The sequence below is a fragment of the Solanum verrucosum genome, unplaced genomic scaffold, assembly GCF_900185275.1.
Source record: "Solanum verrucosum unplaced genomic scaffold, falcon-dt-bn FXZP01000280.1, whole genome shotgun sequence".
Classification (NCBI taxonomy): Eukaryota; Viridiplantae; Streptophyta; class Magnoliopsida; order Solanales; family Solanaceae; genus Solanum; species Solanum verrucosum.
Window position 1 is genome coordinate 4,344,153 of NW_026019982.1, and position 18,574 is coordinate 4,362,726.

An 18,574-nucleotide genomic window follows, 5' to 3' on the forward strand; every position below is an offset into this window, starting at 1 on the left:
TTTTTCTTGATATGTCAAAAGTGACAAGTATAAATGAAAATTTATTTTAGGAATAAGTGACAAGTAAAAGTGAACGGATGAAGTACTTTCTCTGCCCCTAATTACTTGTCCATTTTTCCTTTTTTAGTTATCCCTAATTACTTGTCCATTTTAACAAATCAAGAAAGGACAAATTTTTTTTATCTATTATACCTTCAATTTATTAGTTTGAAAAATGTAGAATTTCTTGAAAATCTTAAGTTTTTAATTCATCCACTTCATAATTAATAGAGATAAATTGGTAAACTCACTATATTAAATATTGTTTTCTTAATAAGTGTGTCAATTCAAAAGTGAACAAGTAATTAGAGACAGAGGGAGTATTAAATAAGCGTTGCAAGAGCAATCCAAAAATAGTGGTAAGTGTTGAATTTTGAAATAAGGAATAATATTAATTAGGTTTTGATTCTTGAATTTTTAAGATTAGTATGAAGTGTTGGATTTCAAAGATTTTATTAAAACATATTTATATCATTTTTTAAATGTATTAGTGATTATAAAAGTATATGCAATTAAGAAAAAATTAAAGTTTTAGTTTTTCTTAATATAAAAAGTTTGTTATCTATATTAAGGTTTAAATAGGGTTCCCGCCTTTGTTTCATCACCATTTTAAATAATTAGACTAGACTCGTCCGCGCATAGCTTGAGCTTAGTGCATGATGTTACGTGCAAATGCGCGGCGAATAGTAAACATAAGTTGGAATTTCAACCAAGAACCTTACTATAATTACATTTCGATTCTTGATTCATGCACAGAAACTAAGCAATTAGTTATAGGCAAATCAATCCATCAGCACATCATCAAGCACCGTCTTTGTAACGATAATCGTTCGAATTTACTAGACAAGCTAACGCGTTTTTACGTTTCGTGCAGCAGAGTTGATCTTGCACGCCAAGTGTTTGATTTAATTCCTAACTCAGATAGAAATGACAAAGTCATATTATGGAACCAAATGATTAGAGCTTATGCTTGGAATGGACCCTTTGAGAAGGCTATTGATTTGTATTATGAAATGGTGGAGTATGGTGTTAGACCGACGAATTATACATACCCTTTTGTGATTAAGGCTTGTTCTGCTTTGCAAGATGTAGAAAATGGTGAAAAGATTCATGAACATGTGAAAAGGCAGGGGCTTGATGGTGATGTTTATGTTTGTACAGCTTTGGTTGATTTTTATGCAAAGTGTGGGTTGTTGGTCGAGGCACGAAGAGTGTTTGATGGAATGTTGCAAAGAGATATTGTGGCGTGGAATGCGATGATTTCTGGGTGCTCGGCGAATGGTTTGTATTTGGAGATGAAGGGTTTGGTTTTGGAGATGCAAGAAAATGGGTTAACTCTGAATTCGTCTACAGTTGTGGCGATTCTTCCTGCTATTTCAGAAGCTAATAAGTTGCGTGAAGGAAAGGCTGTTCATGGGTATTCTATGAGAAGGGGGTTTGTTAATGATGTAGTTGTTGATACTGGTATTTTGGATGTGTATGCAAAATGTGGTTGGTTGAACTACGCGAAGAGGATTTTTAGAGTCATGAGTTTGAAGAATGAGATCACACGGAGTGCGATGATAGGAGCATACGTAACATGTGATTCTACTCAAGAAGGATTGGAACTGTTTGAGCACATGAGGATGGAAGATACTGGATCTCCTTCTCCGGTCATGCTTGCCACTGTAATTCGAGCCTGTGCTAAGCTGAATGATATGAGAAGAGGAAGAAAGATGCATGGTTATACTGTAAAGTTAGGGTCCAATTTGGATTTGATGGTGAGTAATACTCTTCTTTCTATGTATGCAAAGTGCGGGAGAATAGATGATGCGCTTACCTTCTTTGAGGAGATGGATTTGAAAGATTCTGTTTCTTTCAGTGCGATAATTGCAGGGTGCGTCCAGAATGGCCATGCAGAAGAAGCTTTGCAGATTTTACGAATGATGCAATCGTCTGGTGTTGAACCAGAATCTGCAACAGTGATGGGAATTTTACCAGCTTGTTCACATTTGGCTGCTCTACAACTTGGAGTTTGCACCCATGGTTACTCGATAGTGCGTGGATTTACAGAGGATGTTTCTGTTTGTAATGCTCTAATTGACATGTATTCCAAATGTGGTAAAATCGGCATTGCTAGGATTGTCTTTGATAAGATGAATAAAAGGGATGTCGTCTCATGGAATGCAATGATTGCTGGATATGGAGTTCATGGTCGTGGAAAGGAAGCAATTTCACTGTTCTATGACATGCAGTCTGTAGGTCAAATGCCAGATGATATAACTTTTATTGGTCTCTTATTTGCTTGCAGCCATTCAGGTCTTGTTGCTGAAGGGAAATATTGGTTCTTCAGAATGTGCGAAGAATTCAAAATTAGCCTTAGGATGGATCATTACTTGTGCATGGTGGATCTTTTGGGACGTGCTGGTCTTCTGGACGAGGCCTATGGTTTCGTCCAGAATATGCCTTTTATACCTGATGTGCGTATATGGAGTGCCTTGCTTGGCGCGTGTAGAATCCATAAACATGTTGTTCTAGCAGAAGAAGTGTCCAATAAGATCCAATATCTAGGACCTGAAAGTCCGGGCAATTTCGTTCTTTTATCTAATTTGTATACTACTGCTGGGAGATGGGATGACGCTGCTCATGTCAGAGTTAAGCAGAAGGATTCTGGCTTTAAGAAGAGCCCCGGATGTAGTTGGATTGAAATAAATGGTGTTGTCCATGCATTTGTTGGTGGGGATCAGTCCCACCCTCAGTCCGCTAAAATAAATGAGAAACTGAAGGAACTTTCGACAGAGATGAAAAGGCTGGGGTATAGTGCAGAATCCAGTTTTGTTTACCAAGATGTTGAGGAAGAAGAGAAGGAACAGATTCTTCTTTATCACAGCGAGAAGCTTGCTGTTGCATTTGCGTTGCTAAATCTGGATCCTAGCAAGTCCATACTCGTTACTAAGAACTTACGAGTTTGTGTTGACTGCCATAGTACGCTGAAATATATAAGTCTAATAACAAAAAGAGAAATTACAGTGAGGGATGCAAGTCGATTTCATCATTTCAGAGATGGAATATGCAGCTGCGGAGATTTCTGGTGAGGAATGATTGGAACTGTTTTTTTATTGTTGCTTGACGTATGTACTAATGCAGCGTTGCCTATCTAAACTAGGTAGTTGAAGCGTATTCAAAGATGATATCTTGGCTGCATGTTGTGTTAGACCATTTTGAGGATCTTCGAATTCACGAGTACATTAGTTGGCAGATTTTGACAGAACATTTCATATCTCAGATGAACACGCAGATAAACTTTACATTGCAGTAAGATGATTCGTCAGGAAGATTTGACGGATGCAGCATACACTGCTTTGATCAGTAACATCCTGGAGCTTCTTAGAACTTACACAGATTTGACGGATGCAGCATACACTGCTTTGATCAGTAACATCCTGGAGCTTCTTAGAACTTACACCATTGTTGCCACATGCATCAGTGATCAAAGCTTTCGATATAATGAACAATCAATTCTGGTGAAATTTTGGCAAATGACGGATTTCTGCCATTATACAGCATGCATTCCAAGCTGTGATTTTGAGTGAGTCGTTCTATACTTCTCATATGCTTCCTTCCTTTATGAGAAGGATAGAGGAGATGCACGGATGCCCCTGTTCAGAGATGTGAGAAGTTGGCTATGGATGGTTTCAAGAGAGGTAGAGGTAGGCCGAAAAAGTATTGTGGAAATGTGATTAGACAAAACACGGTGCAACTTCAGGTTACCGAGGACATGACCTTAGATAGAAGATTATGGAGGACACGGATTAGGGTAAAAGGTTTAGTAGGGAGTTGAGTATAGTTTCGTTTATCCTTCCATACTAGTAGTCGTAATATTACCCTTCATTTAAGGTCTTGTTCCTCCGATTTTTGTTACTATCTGTTGTCCCATGTAATTTGTTCATCGTATTATTTTGTTTTCTCCCAAGGTCAAAATGATTTGTCTCCCAAAGTCGAAATAAGGTCTATGTACACACTACTCTCCCCAAACCCCACTCGTGAAATTAACAATACCAAAAAAGTCTATGTACACACTACTCTTTCCAAACCCCACTCGTAAAAACTAACCATAAAAAAGTTCCGTTACCGGGAATCGAACCCGGGTCTCCTGGGTGAAAGCCAGATATCCTAACCGCTGGACGATAACGGAAGTTGTTGATGAGATACTCCAAATTACATATATGTAACTCAGTTTTATCGTTTGGTTGGTAAATGAAAGACATTTTCTTGAATATATGACTAATTTTTGTTGTGTTGTCAGTGTATAAGAGTTAAATTCATAGATTAAGTTACAAAAATGAATAACGAGTTCCCCAACCAGCCCTAGAAGGAACTTTAAAAAGTTCAGAGTATTTGTTGACTAACACATGGCAATAAGTTCATCTTCGAAGTATTTTTCCTTTCCAATTTTTTTCTAATGGTTTAGATTAATCTTATCACAAGAATAAGAACTAGAAAGATAATGGGTCAATCAAACAACAATAATAATATATCTAGTGAAATCTCTTGGGTAGGATTTGGGAGGATAGAGTATATACCCAAACCTTATAGTTTATACCTACCTCGTTAAAGTAGAAAGGTTTTTTCCAAGCTTCTTATGACGGTAAAAAAGAATCATCATTTGGTTGTCTTACTTAGTAACCAGGCAACCAAAAATTCCGAGGGTTAGTGACGCACGATCAAAACTCGATAAATAATGAGCCACCCCTAGTGAGGAGGAATCTTCTCTTGTTGTCAAAAGTATTTACTCAAGATCTATCGGGCAACTGATGATATCATTCAAAACCATTTTTCAAAAAGACTTAGACCGAACGCCAAGCCCTAAACCCTTGGGGTTTAGCCACAAAAGTATCTCCTCTATTCCTTCTATCTTGCATGCTCTTTTCTTAAAACTGGAATAGAGAATCTATAAAGAAAGCATTGCAAAATATATACCACTCTATTTCAATTTATTTATCTGATTTTGACTTGATACAAGAAAGTAAAGAAAACTTTTAAATCTTATGGTCTTCAACTAAAGATATATAGCATGTACCATATGACAAATATCCTTTAATCTTATAGTCTTAAACATGTCATGCGTAAAGTTAGTATTAAAGAGATACTGAAAAAGGAAAATAGAACAAACAAATTGAAACAGAACAGGAGCAGAATATGGTTTACATGTAAATGGGAAAGGGAAATAGAACAGACAAACAGAAAGATACCATGGAGCAAAATATCATAACAAAACTAAAGACACCAATTTATAGAGCAAAATATTATTGCATTACTTGTATCAACATGATGCTTTCCAAATGAACCAAAAGAAAACATGGTGATAAAAACATCCATTTTCATCACCAAAAAGTCTGTACAATAAGATCGCCAAAACGCCATTGCCTCGATCTATGTGTTGATGCTTATTTACCACAAACCGGTTCCATGTCCATCGACAGAACTCCTGTATAACTCCAAGGTACTTTTGAAAAGTTAACCATCGATGTATCATGCAGACGCAAGACAACCTTCATAAAAGCTTGTCCACAGTAATAATGTTAGCTGCCAGAATAATGAGAACTTTATTATTCGAAGAGTGATCAAAACTTTTAGTTCTACAAAACTCACTGCCACCGTCAATCTTGTAAAATAGTTGATACCATGTTTTTCACATCTGTGTCTTGGTTTCTTCCTCCTAATTCTGCATAAATGTTTCACCGGGACTCTACGATTTGATATTTTTTTCCCAAGATGCACAAACAATCTGCAATCAACTTCAGTACTCCACTTCTCACACAAAGTACTTCCAAGGAAGGGGTAAAAGAATGGATCAATGTCAAAAGGAAAGAATGATTGAACGGAATATAATTCCGTTTTCTTAAAACCTAAAACTAACTATCAAAGAGATGAAAGTCACTGGCCCAACCTGGAATATACATGCAGTAGGAAGGAAACCAAACAAACCAAGGCATCCATCAGCTAATTCAAGCCGAGTCCTCAGCTTCTTCATCGGAAGTAAATGGAGTAATAGTTGCTTCAGCAAGAGACTCTAGCATAAATCTAACCTCTGAAGTGTCGTCCAAATAATATTTAGCCTTGCTTGGTTTTTGTCCCACTGTGCAGGCAAATACTTTGGTATCATAAGAAAGAATATTTCTGGATAAAGCATCACCGATGATCTCAAACATATCCTCGTCAGATCGATCGTCACCAATGCAAAGCACAAAATCTGCCAGCTTTCCTCTCTCTACCAAGGATGTGAAGATCTTTTCGGCTACTAAACCTTTGCTGACCCCCTAGAAAGGAAAATGAGAAAATTAACGTTTTACTCAAACCATGTGTCAGGAACAATAATTGAATGACTGCAATCTACCAAAGATGGATAAATCAAACATCATCAATACAAAGATAATTCTAGACAGTGAGAATTACAAAATGATCATCTAGACACCTACAAAATTTATGTGTCACGTCAGCATCAGGTATCTACGAGACACAGTGGGGACGAGTTGAAGGGTTTAGTTGCCAATGAGACCAAGTTAAGGTATCTAGATGTGCTCTCTCAAAGTTGGAGTGCTTACTCGCCAGCTGAGGCCAAGTTTGTTTGTTTATGTAATATGCCTATTTAAAATAATCACATGAAAATGATGTTCAGTCATTTACTTATCATCTTAGCCAGGCATACCATAACCAATATATATACATCACTATGTACATTGACACACTACAGAAAATCAATGATTTGCTGCTGTGTCATATCATTCATTGCCAAAGGCTGCTGCTTCATATCATTCTCAGATGCAAAGAATGCAACTCCACTTTTCAATCTAAGATTGACATGAAATTATTAGAAAATAGGTGTGTTATCATCTGAAGAAAGATGTCATGAACATGCTAGGCTTTCGATGCCACTTACCCATTTGATGAAAGAAAATCCAGAATTATAACAACAGATAAGAATGAAACAACCAATGGATAACTGGGGTAAGTATACATGCCTGAGGTTTGACTTCCACAATGAACTGCCCACTTTTCACAGCAACAGGTTCATTTGCTAAAACACTCTCTAGATGATCAAGCATCTCTTTTGCCTGAGAAAACCCAAAGCCAGGATCTGCATCACGGTACTGCCACACTATAGCGCTTTCCTTTTTTTCAATGCTAGAGCCATCTGTAGAATCTGTATAGGACTGCATTACTGGTTCAGCAAGATGCATCCAACCAAAATCAGAGTTCTGACTGCATGTTTCCCATTCCTGATCTTGCGACCATCTGTGGCATCAAAAAATAAAAACATCAGCGAACTCAAAGGAGCCAAAAGGTGACCTTTGGGGCAGCAAACCCCCAACTGAGCACCCCCAATACAAAGAGGTGGCCCATGAGCCATGCAAACCAAATCCTATAGGTACTTCACTACAGTTGGACCAAAAATCCCGTAACTCAAACGCTCTAACTTGGCGTAGGGTAAGCAAACAAGTTTGAGCTATGCGAATTCATGTGGTCTGCTTACCAAATTACAGCAAAAGAAAGCAAAGTATGTCAACAATAATTTTAAATGCTTATGCGATCAAAAGAAATAAAAATATCAATTCCAAATACTTCTTTCGAAAAACATTTCAAACTATCAAATGCAGATCACAAAAAGATAACATGATGAGAATAGAAGGTGCAAAACCTAGACGTTAAAAAGAAGTTACACAGAACATCAACTGGACCTCTTCAGATTGAACCTTTTGCCAACTACATTTTGACGGTTGGGCTGATTCCTAATTATTAAGACACTGAATATACGAATGTCTTAGCTATATATGCTACCAGGTCTCAAGACCTTGACGGTCCCGTCGTATAGTCTTCCCCCATTAGTTGTGGAAAAGCATGTTATATTTCAGACGAGAAACATAAAGCACTAAAATACCTAAGGAAGTCATCAATTATATATTGGTATGAGAACCTGAATCTTATTTTGACATGATCTGTGGCTGGGTCACTCTCCTCTCAAAATTGTTTCCTGACAATTCTAGCACCGCACAGAATCCAGAGGCACCTATAGCTCAAGGCAGAATACAACAGTGTTGGGAGATTACAGTGTTTGGACCCTCCAGACAGATGTTTTTTTCTCTACTAATTCATGTTATAAATCCCTCACCCCCACTGCTATTGGAAGGAAATTATGGAGAAAGAAATCTCATTGTTTTCAGAGCAAATAAAAAGACAAAAGTAGATAAAATATCAACTTGTACTTGTCAAAAAATAGTATAGAACCTGAATTGTCAATATTGCTCAACATGAGTAGTCAATGCACGAATAACAATATCACCAAAAAAAAAAATCAAACAGTAGACTTGAATTGTGAATACTCAGCATTTGTAGTAATACATGGATGAGAAAAAAGTGCCACAGGTAAGACTGAATATGGGTGGACCAACGTGGACGTGTTTACCGGTATCAAGAGAAGGAAAGAGCAGCAAAGAAGGCTCCTCATGAGAAAGAATAAATAATGTTACACGTAGAATCATTGTAGTTTTGAGAGAAAAGCAACACATGAAACGAGCAAGAAGTGGGGTGGAGAAGATGAAACTCACAGTAGAGAGCAAGAGCAGGTGAGGTAGGCGAGACATTTACGGGGAGAACATAATCATCTGGAACAAACTGAAGCTAGCATTTTCGAGTTCTTAAATATTCTCTCTTCCCAGTTTAAGTTTCTCTTTTAGGATGTTCAAAGACAATATCATTCTATGCACCTTCACCCATAAATTTCATTTACAATATGATGTTCTCCCAATCAAACTAGCTTCACCATAACTACATTATACTTTTTTTAAAATAACGATGGTGTCTGGACCAGCCTCAATTACAAACAAATCCAATTCAAAGTTGGCTTTCCAAACACGCCCTCAGTTTCATCAAACCAAGCTTGCGATCGCGATAAGCCAATTGGATCATGTCCAATTACAAGTAGGATATGATGAACAACCAGTATAGCTTCAGATAATCTATTTTGATAAGGTAATACTTCCGATTGTGTTAGTAAAGTGAGACTCAAAATCACTATCATTACTTTATCCCACTTTATGTGGCATTGTTTGAGCAGGTACGATAATAAATTAATTAACGTGTGTACTCATTTATTTTAACAACCATGGGGTCCGGGTCAACTTGTGCACACCCGACTAGTTTCACGGGTACTTGCTACCTCTCACCCGCAAAGTACCGGATAACTCTATTCACTAAGGCTTGGACAGATGGGGAAAGATCACCTAGCATTTTGGCACACTCTACTGGGATTTTAACCAGACACGTCATGGTTCTCAACCCACTTCATTGACCACTGAGCCACACCCTTGGCTGCCTATGTATTCATATTATATTAGTAAAAGTAGAAGAAAAGACTAGTATTATAGTTTTGAATTTTTTGAAACATGTCAACCATAGCCTGTACCAAAGTTTTTCACCCTTAGAAGTGTGTCAAGAAAGTATGTACCATTAATTGGATGAGGAGTACCCAATTATCTCACGTTTTCTTCATAGCAAGTTTACTCTTTTGTCATTATACCTTATATAATGCTGTTTACTTGAAAAGCCAGAAAAATGAAAATGAAACCAATCGTGGGGAACAGAAACCATTCTATAGCAAACAGCCTCAAACAAAATGGTGATCCATACTGTGTAAAATAATGTGATCGAAACAGTTTGCAGTCAAATGACCAGCATGCATGCAGATGTCATTGATAGAACGTATATTGTAAAGGGAAAGAGAATAAAAGCACACCTCAAGAAGTATCCATGTTCTGCTGCAAGACCCAACTTCCTACAAGGAGAAAACCATTTGTCCAAGCTGTCCCTTCCCCTTCCACTAACAATAAAGACGGCATTGTTTTGATCAGCACAAATTCTATTCAGGATTGAGATAACTTCAGCACTTGGAGACTTGATGATAGAGTTCTGAGGCATCATAGTTCCGTCATAGTCCAAGAATATGACCCTGCTCTTAGACTTAATATAAGCTGACTCAATATCATCAATAGAAAGCTTTCTAAAGTTCGGATCTAGGGCCACAACTCTAAATCCAAAGCCCAAACCAATGCCATAGCATCTTTTTCTGAAGTGATCTATACAGGTCCTCTCCATATCCTGCAAGAAGCTTCTTGCCCAATAACCAACATCATGGGTGCTAACATAACGATAATGCTTTTCATGTCGTAGCTGCTTCTCTGGTTCAGCCATAGATATAGCCTCATTCATTGCCTCAGCAGTTGCTTCAACATTCCATGGGTTGATGCGGATTGCCCCACTAAGTGAAGGTGAACACCCAATGAATTCAGATACAACTAACATGCTCTTCTTAGGTCCATCGACATCTGAATCAGCTTCTGAACCAGACATGCCCTGTCGACACGCAATGTACTCATAAGGAGTTAGGTTCATCCCGTCCCTCACAGCTGTGACAACAACACATTCTGCAATACTGTAATAAGCCATGCGTTCACTGCTTGATATAGGCCTATCAATATAAACTATAGGTTCATATCCAGGCTGGCCGAATTGCTTATTGATTCTCTTACAGCTTTCCAGTATCTCCACCTGTATTTCCTTTAAATCTACTCCTTTACCCCTTGTAGGATTTGCGATCTGAACCAGCACAGCTTGCCCTTGCCACTTGGGGTGCTGTCCGAGCATGTGTTCCATAGCTAGAAGCTTTAAATTAATACCTTTGAAAATATCGAGGTCGTCGAAACCAAGCAACACAGTTTTTCCTTCAAATTGCTGCTTTAGCTCCTTAAGCTTTGACTCTTTAGCTGCAAGTCTCTTCATGTTCTCAATGTGACCCATATGTATTCCAACAGGCATAATCTTGATGCCTACTGTCCTACCATAGTATTCTAACCCTATATAACCTCTTTTAGACTGATACTCTAAACCTAACATCCGACTGCAACAAGAGAGGAAGTGTCGTGCATAGTCGAAAGTGTGGAATCCAACAATGTCAGCACAGAGCAAAGCCTTGAGTATTTCCTCTCTAACAGGAAGAGTCCTGTAAATCTCAGATGAAGGAAACGGACTGTGAAGGAAAAACCCCATCCTCAAACGATTGAACCGCCTCCTTAAGAATGTAGGCAACACCATCAAATGATAATCATGGATCCAAACAAAGTCATCCTCGGGATTAAGAACCTCAACTACTTTCTGTGAAAACAGCTTGTTGGCAGACACATATGCTTCCCACATAGAGCGATCAAACCGGCCTCCATGATCAGGTGAAAATGGCAACATGTAATGAAAAAGTGGCCACAAGTGCCTCTTACAGAACCCCTCATAATATTTTTCCACAATATTTGGCGGAAGAAATGCAGGAACACATCTAAACTTCTCCAACAAATAACTAGACACATCATCCTGTTCAATCGGATCAATATCAACACATAACGACCCAACATATATCACTTCCATGTCTTCAGGTAAACCATCCCTAAGTCTCAAAAGTAACGAGTCCTCATTCCAATTAAAGCTCCAGCCTTTATTGTCTGGTCTCCTTTTTGCTTTCAGGGGCAACAGATTTGCCACCACAATCATCCGATCACCAGCCAGCGAAGACGGATTCTCAGATGAAACACTATGAGCCTGGTCATCATCCATCTCACATATACTCCCAGGTAGTGTCATCACCCGTGGCATCCGCCTCCGGTCCCTATCTCTTCCCATTGTCGGAAAATTTCCAGATGCCAAATCCAAAAGGTTGGTATACGATCTCGAAATCATTTTTACTAATATTCTTCAGTGTCTTTTCCAATGCCACCTCAACCCCTTAATCAGGTAGTTCTTAATTACCTGCAACAACATCAAACAGTACAAGTTACAAATAACAACAGCAACAAAAAGAATACCTCAGTCCCAAACTAGCGCAGTCGCTCTTTATGAACCCCCTAATATTCATTCTTTCCTTTTTCAGCATAATTCATTCCAATAAAACAAACACTACGACTTCACATACAACTAGCTCAAACATAAAATCCTAGCCCAACATATCCTAATCTTTCAAAAAGGACAGGCCCAGTACACTAAAGCTCCTGCTATGCACACGTCCAGGGAAGGACCGGACCACAGGGTCTATTATACACCGTCTTACCCTACATTTCTACAAAAGGCTGTCACATACCATAAATCCAAATCACAGCCAAAAATAGAAAGAAAAAAACCGTTAATTGAAATAAATCAAACTGAACCCATATGATCTTTAAACTACGCCACAATATCAAAATCCAGCATTCCAAAATCTTAATTTTCAGATAAATTAAACAAACAAAATCACACAAAGCACGTAAATTTTTTGGGAGAAAATCAAAACCCACCTCAGAGATTCAATTATCAGAAACCCCTTTGAATTCTTGGCAGCAAAAAGATGAAAAAGCCTCGATCTTGCTAGTTCAAGATTGGTAAAGTCTAGGGTTTGAACAAGTGCAAGTTCATAATTTTTTGGGTTTGTTCTTAAATTATTTTTAAAAAAAAGATATAAAAAAATAAAAAAGTGATCCAACAATATGTACAAGGAAAATGCTGGATAATGAATATTCAAAAAAAAAAAATATTAATAATTGATGTATATAATTTTGTAGGTGATAATGGCTGACCATGAAAACACAAAAACATGAGCTTTCAAATTTAGACCATTTAGTTTATGGTGCCCATTTCTATCACCAAAATTAAAGCCACCTCCAACTTGGAAAAAAAGAAAAAAAAAGGCACCAAAGGTAAATTAGACCATACATCTTTTGTTCTTTTTCATAAATAATAAAGATGTCTTATCTAGCACACCAAAAAATTCGGATTCGAATTTTAGGTATGAAAAAATATTTGGTATGAAGCATTTTTTTTAATGGGATCTTACACAGTGCGAATCTAAAATAATCGAACTTTAACATGCAGTGACGGATCTAGGAGTCTAAGGTTGTGGGTACTCGAAGAAGAGTTGGCCTTTAAAAATTAAAAATACCATAGTGGGAATATCGAACCTGGCCACACCAGATGCAATGTACAACTTTGAGCACCCCATAAACAACCACTACGGTACCAAGGAACTACTTGTTGCTTGGGTGCTCATTGTTTAACTATATATATATATTTCGATACGAGATTAATGAGTGCTCGAGCACCTGGAACCTTCAATGTGGGTTTACCCCTGCCAATATGAATAGCGGATATCAAATGAAAAACAAAAAGAAATATTTTATTTGTGTCGAATGTTTATATTGGATTATGTAAGTTTATTATAAGTGACTTAATGAGATGATAATACATACTCCCTCCATTCCATATTAACTTAAGCTTTAAGGTGTTTTACACCCTTTAAGAAAAGTAGGTTAGGACATAAATTGAACATAATTTTCCATTTTTACCCTTATTAATTATTGTCAAAAATAACTAAATATTAATTATAATAACTAATTTCAATACTAACTTAAAGGGTAAAATTGAAAGTATATTTTAAAAATAGTCTTGAAAATTGAAAACTTAAGTTAATTTGAAAAATGAAAAAGGGCTCAAAGCTTAAGTTAATATGGAATGGAGGGAGTATTAAATTAATTTGATTACATGTTAAAGAGGATTATAACCTTATTTTACCCTTTTATTGTTCTGACATAAATATTACTACGAATAAATTCTCACTTAATTTTGTGTGCATTTTCATCAAATTTATTTAATACAACTCTCTCCTACATCATATAATATTATTCCCTCCATTTATTTTTATAGTACATACAAATGTACAATTATCTCCTTACTCCTACATTATATAATATTATTTTCTCAATTATAGTTTATGCCTTTATGGAGATGGAATACCTAAATGAAATCTCTAAATGTAAAATTTTATGATTTGGCCTATTTAGACGTTGTCATTTTAATAGTAGCCATTGTTTAAAGTCTGCACGAATAATTAAGACAAACTTGGTCCTCCGTTTCTCCTCCACTACTAAATTGTTTTGGATCTAACGACAAATAAATTCCAAACTAAATAGTAAAACTCATCACTAATTTTATTTAACAATGAATTAGCGATAGATTTCTGTTAGCTACGAGCGAAATAGTGACAGATTAGCGACAAAATTTGTAGTTAATTTCAATTTTTTTAGTAGTCTCGTCCTTCAAAAAATTTACTCTATATTGATTAACAAAAACTTGAATATATGTTTTGGTTATTTGTATTGTAAAATTGAGGTTTGATAGGTGAAACGAAGATAAAAATGTATATAGTTTAGGATTGGCAAGTCAAAGCTCATATAATAATGTTGAAGTTTGAGATTGTCAAGGCAAATTTTTTAAAAGAAAACTATGAAGTTTGGGATTGCTAAGCCTAATATCAGACACTCGTTGTGTTTGAAGTTGATTTCAAAGTGACTAAACATGTAAATTTCCACACACTGCGGTTATGACTTAAATGATGATCTCAAAATTTGGCTATTTATGCACTTGCCCTCCTCTAAACTTGGCATGAATTATTAGTTGCACACTTTAAGTCTTTGTAGTCTTAAGCCTCATTTGATTGCATTTAATAAAAGTTCAAATCTTAATTATTAAGGTGTAATTTATTAAGCGTGTTTTTTCAAGGCTTGCATCTTAATAATTTATATCTTAATCATCAAATGCATTTGATTCTTTCTTTTCTTGTACAGTAAAACCTCGTTATGGTTGGACTTCAATCATTTTTGGTTTAAAATTCATATTCATATGGTCGAAGTTCATTTAAAAATAACTAATAATTAACTTCAGTCATATATATCTGAACTTAATATATATATATATATATATATATATATATATCCTGAATTAAGTATGCGTGCAAAAATCGATCAAGTCACTCGAAAATAATACTATCAACTAATTAAATCACAATTGTGGTCCTAAGAGTTTGTGTTATGCATGTAATGAAGATAAACGTGTTTAAAATTTAAGATTATCAAGTTAAAATTCAAATAAAAATGTACGAATTTGTTTGAGATTTTCAAGCCAAACTTTAATAGAAGTTACGAAGTTTGAGACTGCTAAGCCTAACATCAAATACTCATTGTGTTTGAAGTTAATTTCAAAGTGATTAAACATGTAAGTTTTCACATATGCCCAACTAAAATTCATATAAAATGAATAATTAACTTTAATGGTAATATGATTTGGTCAGTTGCTTTGCATGATCTAACAGCCCACTTCTAAAAGCAATAAATAAACTTAGGAATATAAAGATATCCACATAATATATTTTTTTTGGCGCAAACTTAAATTAATCAAAAGAAATTAGTGCCTAGTGTTTTATTTTACTTTTTTTGTTGTTCTTTTTTTCTTTTGTCCAAATTTATTTGTTTTGATTCTTCAAAATTTTAATTTGTAGTGTAGTAAAATAATACAATAACAAAAACCATAACAATACAATAATAGCTTGTTTAAAACAATTAAAACATGATTAAAGAAATTTATAGAAAGTAAAATTTCTAATATGATTTACAAATATAAATAATGTAATGATATAAAAATTATTATGAAATGCAAATCAACTCTAACATCTTAATTAACTTTCAAATAACCAAAGGGCCACAATCTCTTAAAATATATTATTTATCATAATATACAACTTATCTCCCTAAAATAAAATAATCAACAAACTTTATTATTATTATATAAAAGAAACATCACTCCATCATAAACAAAAAGAAAATTATTTTCAAATAGCGAAATAATAATGTCACTCCCCGAGCCTACATCCTGGACGTCGCCGGCACTCAAAGACCATTGTTGGCCCCAAGCGAATCCTTGGTCTGACTTACTTAACTCAGCGGAAGACAATAATCATATCTATAATGATCAATGACACTTAATTGAACTGAATAATAAGATAACTGAGAATGTTAAAGATTAAACATTCAACTTGGCCAAAAGTGGCAACCCAAGTCTTGACAATAAGAATTGATAATGAAAAGACTCAAAGGACTAACATTTGACTGTCTATGAAGCCTCTAATAACAACTGAGATGGATGTTGGGACAGACCCCACAACATCCTAATAAATTAAACTAGAAAGCAATGAAATGGATCCTCCGAAAAGCAAGGAGGCTCACCAACAGACTCTGAACTGCTCACTGAATCAACGATGCGTCGAAATGCTGATCCTAGTTACCTGTGTCTGCATCATAAGACGATGCAGGCCAACTGGCATCAGTACATTGAATGTACGAGTATGCGAGTAGGAATGCTAAAACAACAAAGGCTAGAAAGAATCTGAAAGAAATTGAAAAACTTACCTGGCTCAACTTAACTCAACCTGATTGAACTTATTTCAATATAAAACAATTTAAAACAAGTGCAATATAAAGAAAAGTTGTTTAAAAACATTATATTAACTCTGTGTGTGTGCAAAGATACAAATGATTCTGAGATGTATGTAAAAATACAATAAACTGATGTATATAAAAATACAATAACTTCTGTGGGAGTTTCTCTAACCGACAACCATCACATAAGAGCTATAATGATAATACATCAATCTACCTCACGCTGCCAGCGCATCCTATACCCGGCCAAAGGTATAGAACTTGAACTGCCTAATGGATCCACTAGTCTATTGCGAAAAGGATTCATCTAAAAAGTATGACCCTTTTCTACCTATGGTGGCTATATGGTTCTATGGTGACATGAGTTATCTAAACTCATGCTCGTCCTCAATTCGGTGCTCAATACTATTCCCAAAATATACTGGCTCTTATGTTTTAAAAACATATTTCTTCTGTGATTTGAGATTAGTGCTCAAAAACTTAGCTCAAAGGCTATCTTGGAAATCAAAGTTTCCCCTCTTGCTTCATTTAGAAAGCGATTTCTTTTTCTGAAAACCAGCCCGAAGACTCTTTGGAAATCTCAGTTTCTGTTCTTTTTTAAATGTGAAAACATTTTAAATCTCTTTGGGAATACTTAGTCCCCATATACTTTTGAAGAAATGAACTTCAAGTTTACTCTTTGCTTAACTTAAAACTTGAGCCTTAAAACGAAGGTAAAACGTTTGTTAAAGACTCTTGAAAACTTTAAGAAACTTTGCTTTGACTTGTTTCTTAACTTCTAGACTTTGACTCTAAGCTTCTATGACTTTGATCTTAGCTTTCCTCGAATTGGATTATGGATTCAAGGTTCATGATCTCACGTTTATGGATGATTTCATGATGTTTAGATGTACCTTAGAGTGTTAGAATCAACTAGGAAACATAGGTACATCACTTAGGAACTAGTACGAAAAGGTGAGGGAAGAATGGGGAGAACTGGCGTCCCTGACGCTCTGAGAGGCGCGGGGCGCCAGCCCTTAAACTTCAGAGGACCAGCTGGGGCGCTCTGGCTGGCGCGTCGCCCCAAGGGGTGAACTTCAGAGCCCCTTTTGGGGCGCGCTGGCTGGCGCGATGCCCCACCCCCTTCCCTAGGTTTTTGACGATTTTTCTTTTCCGTTTTTCAACTCTAAACCTCAATGGTTCTTTCCCCAAACACTTAGAATCACTTATACCTCCATCATACATCAGATTCTACTCGAAAAACTCAACCAAAACATGAATCAATCTCAAGAAAATTCCAACAACTCAACCCACAAGAATTCAAACGAATATCATCAAGAACTCAATAAATTTACTTTCAAATCCAACATATTTCGTTGAATTGAATCATGATTGGCGCGTGGGCGAAGTAACCCAACGCTATGTGATCTCACATACCTTGTAGGGATCACTCCTGACGAATTCCACAAGTTAAACTTCGACGATCTTGGCGGTTCTTGATTTCTCTTTTCCTTTCTCCTCTTTTCTCTTTTCTCCAAGCCCTAGCGTGAAATTCTAATTTTTCTAAACTGACCAAAAACTGGTTTTACCCCAATAAATCTCCTAAAAACGAATTAGAATAATTAGGTAAGGAAAAGACTAAATCGCCCTTCAAAAATCCGGAGTAGACTTTCCTAAATTCAACAGCCCAACTTCCAAAGGGCATAACTTACTCATACAAACTCGGAATCGTGCAAACTCAGCAGCGTTGGAAAGATCATTCCAAGAGCTTTCCAACCACATCTGGAAGTACACCTAAATTCTCCTGAGCTAGCTGTTATGTCCGTTTGAAGTTGACCAAAAACTCACTTTTTTCTAACTTGACAAAATTTCCAGATTTTCATTCTTTCCAAAAATGACTATTTCAACTTCTTAGCTTCTTCCTAGTTATTTCAAATTGCGAGATGTTACAAATAAATATAATAATTTTGAGATATACAACAAAAACATGAAAAAACTATTAATGACTTGTTGAATTACTTTCAATCTTTTTATTTCTATAGATGAAAAAACTATTATATAAGATATGTTAGAAGAGCTAGCCCTTGGGCATTAGACGTGTTAAACACATACAGTCGACCGCTTAAAGTGTAAGCCTCACAGAATTAAATGTAAAAAAATTAGGCAGCTTACGCATTCAATAGGAATTGAACATGCAAACTAGGAATAACATTCGCGACCCAAATTGCACAGGTCAG

The 18,574-nt window shown here is 36.1% G+C and overlaps 2 protein-coding genes and 1 non-coding gene across 4 annotated transcripts; 1 reads left to right on the forward strand and 2 right to left on the reverse strand.

Annotated features, from left to right (window-relative positions):
• The first annotated feature begins 677 nt into the window (after positions 1–677).
• LOC125817337 (pentatricopeptide repeat-containing protein At3g16610) lies at positions 678–3,412 on the forward strand. Its single transcript, XM_049496863.1, has one exon. The coding sequence runs from the start codon at positions 696–698 to the stop codon at positions 3,111–3,113; it is 2,418 nt and encodes an 805-aa protein (XP_049352820.1). The 5' UTR covers positions 678–695; the 3' UTR covers positions 3,114–3,412.
• Positions 3,413–4,141: 729 nt separating this feature from the next.
• On the reverse strand, positions 4,142–4,213 carry TRNAE-UUC (transfer RNA glutamic acid (anticodon UUC)). The gene has a single exon. It is a non-coding gene; the product is annotated as a tRNA-Glu (tRNA).
• Positions 4,214–5,306: 1,093 nt separating this feature from the next.
• On the reverse strand, positions 5,307–12,527 carry LOC125817336 (probable alpha,alpha-trehalose-phosphate synthase [UDP-forming] 7). Of its 2 annotated transcripts, XR_007442288.1 has the most exons (5): positions 12,390–12,527; positions 9,812–11,868; positions 7,041–7,314; positions 5,969–6,338; positions 5,812–5,845 (listed from the first exon to the last, which is right to left on the reverse strand). XR_007442288.1 is itself a non-coding variant. In XM_049496862.1 (4 exons), the coding sequence occupies exons 2-4, from the start codon at positions 11,797–11,799 to the stop codon at positions 6,027–6,029; spliced, it is 2,574 nt and encodes an 857-aa protein (XP_049352819.1). In that variant the 5' UTR covers positions 11,800–11,868; positions 12,390–12,527; the 3' UTR covers positions 5,307–6,026. The 2 variants fall into 2 exon arrangements, 1 of the variants encoding a protein (XP_049352819.1); XM_049496862.1 differs by having other exon boundaries at positions 5,307–6,338.
• Between the last annotated feature and the right edge of the window lie 6,047 nt (positions 12,528–18,574).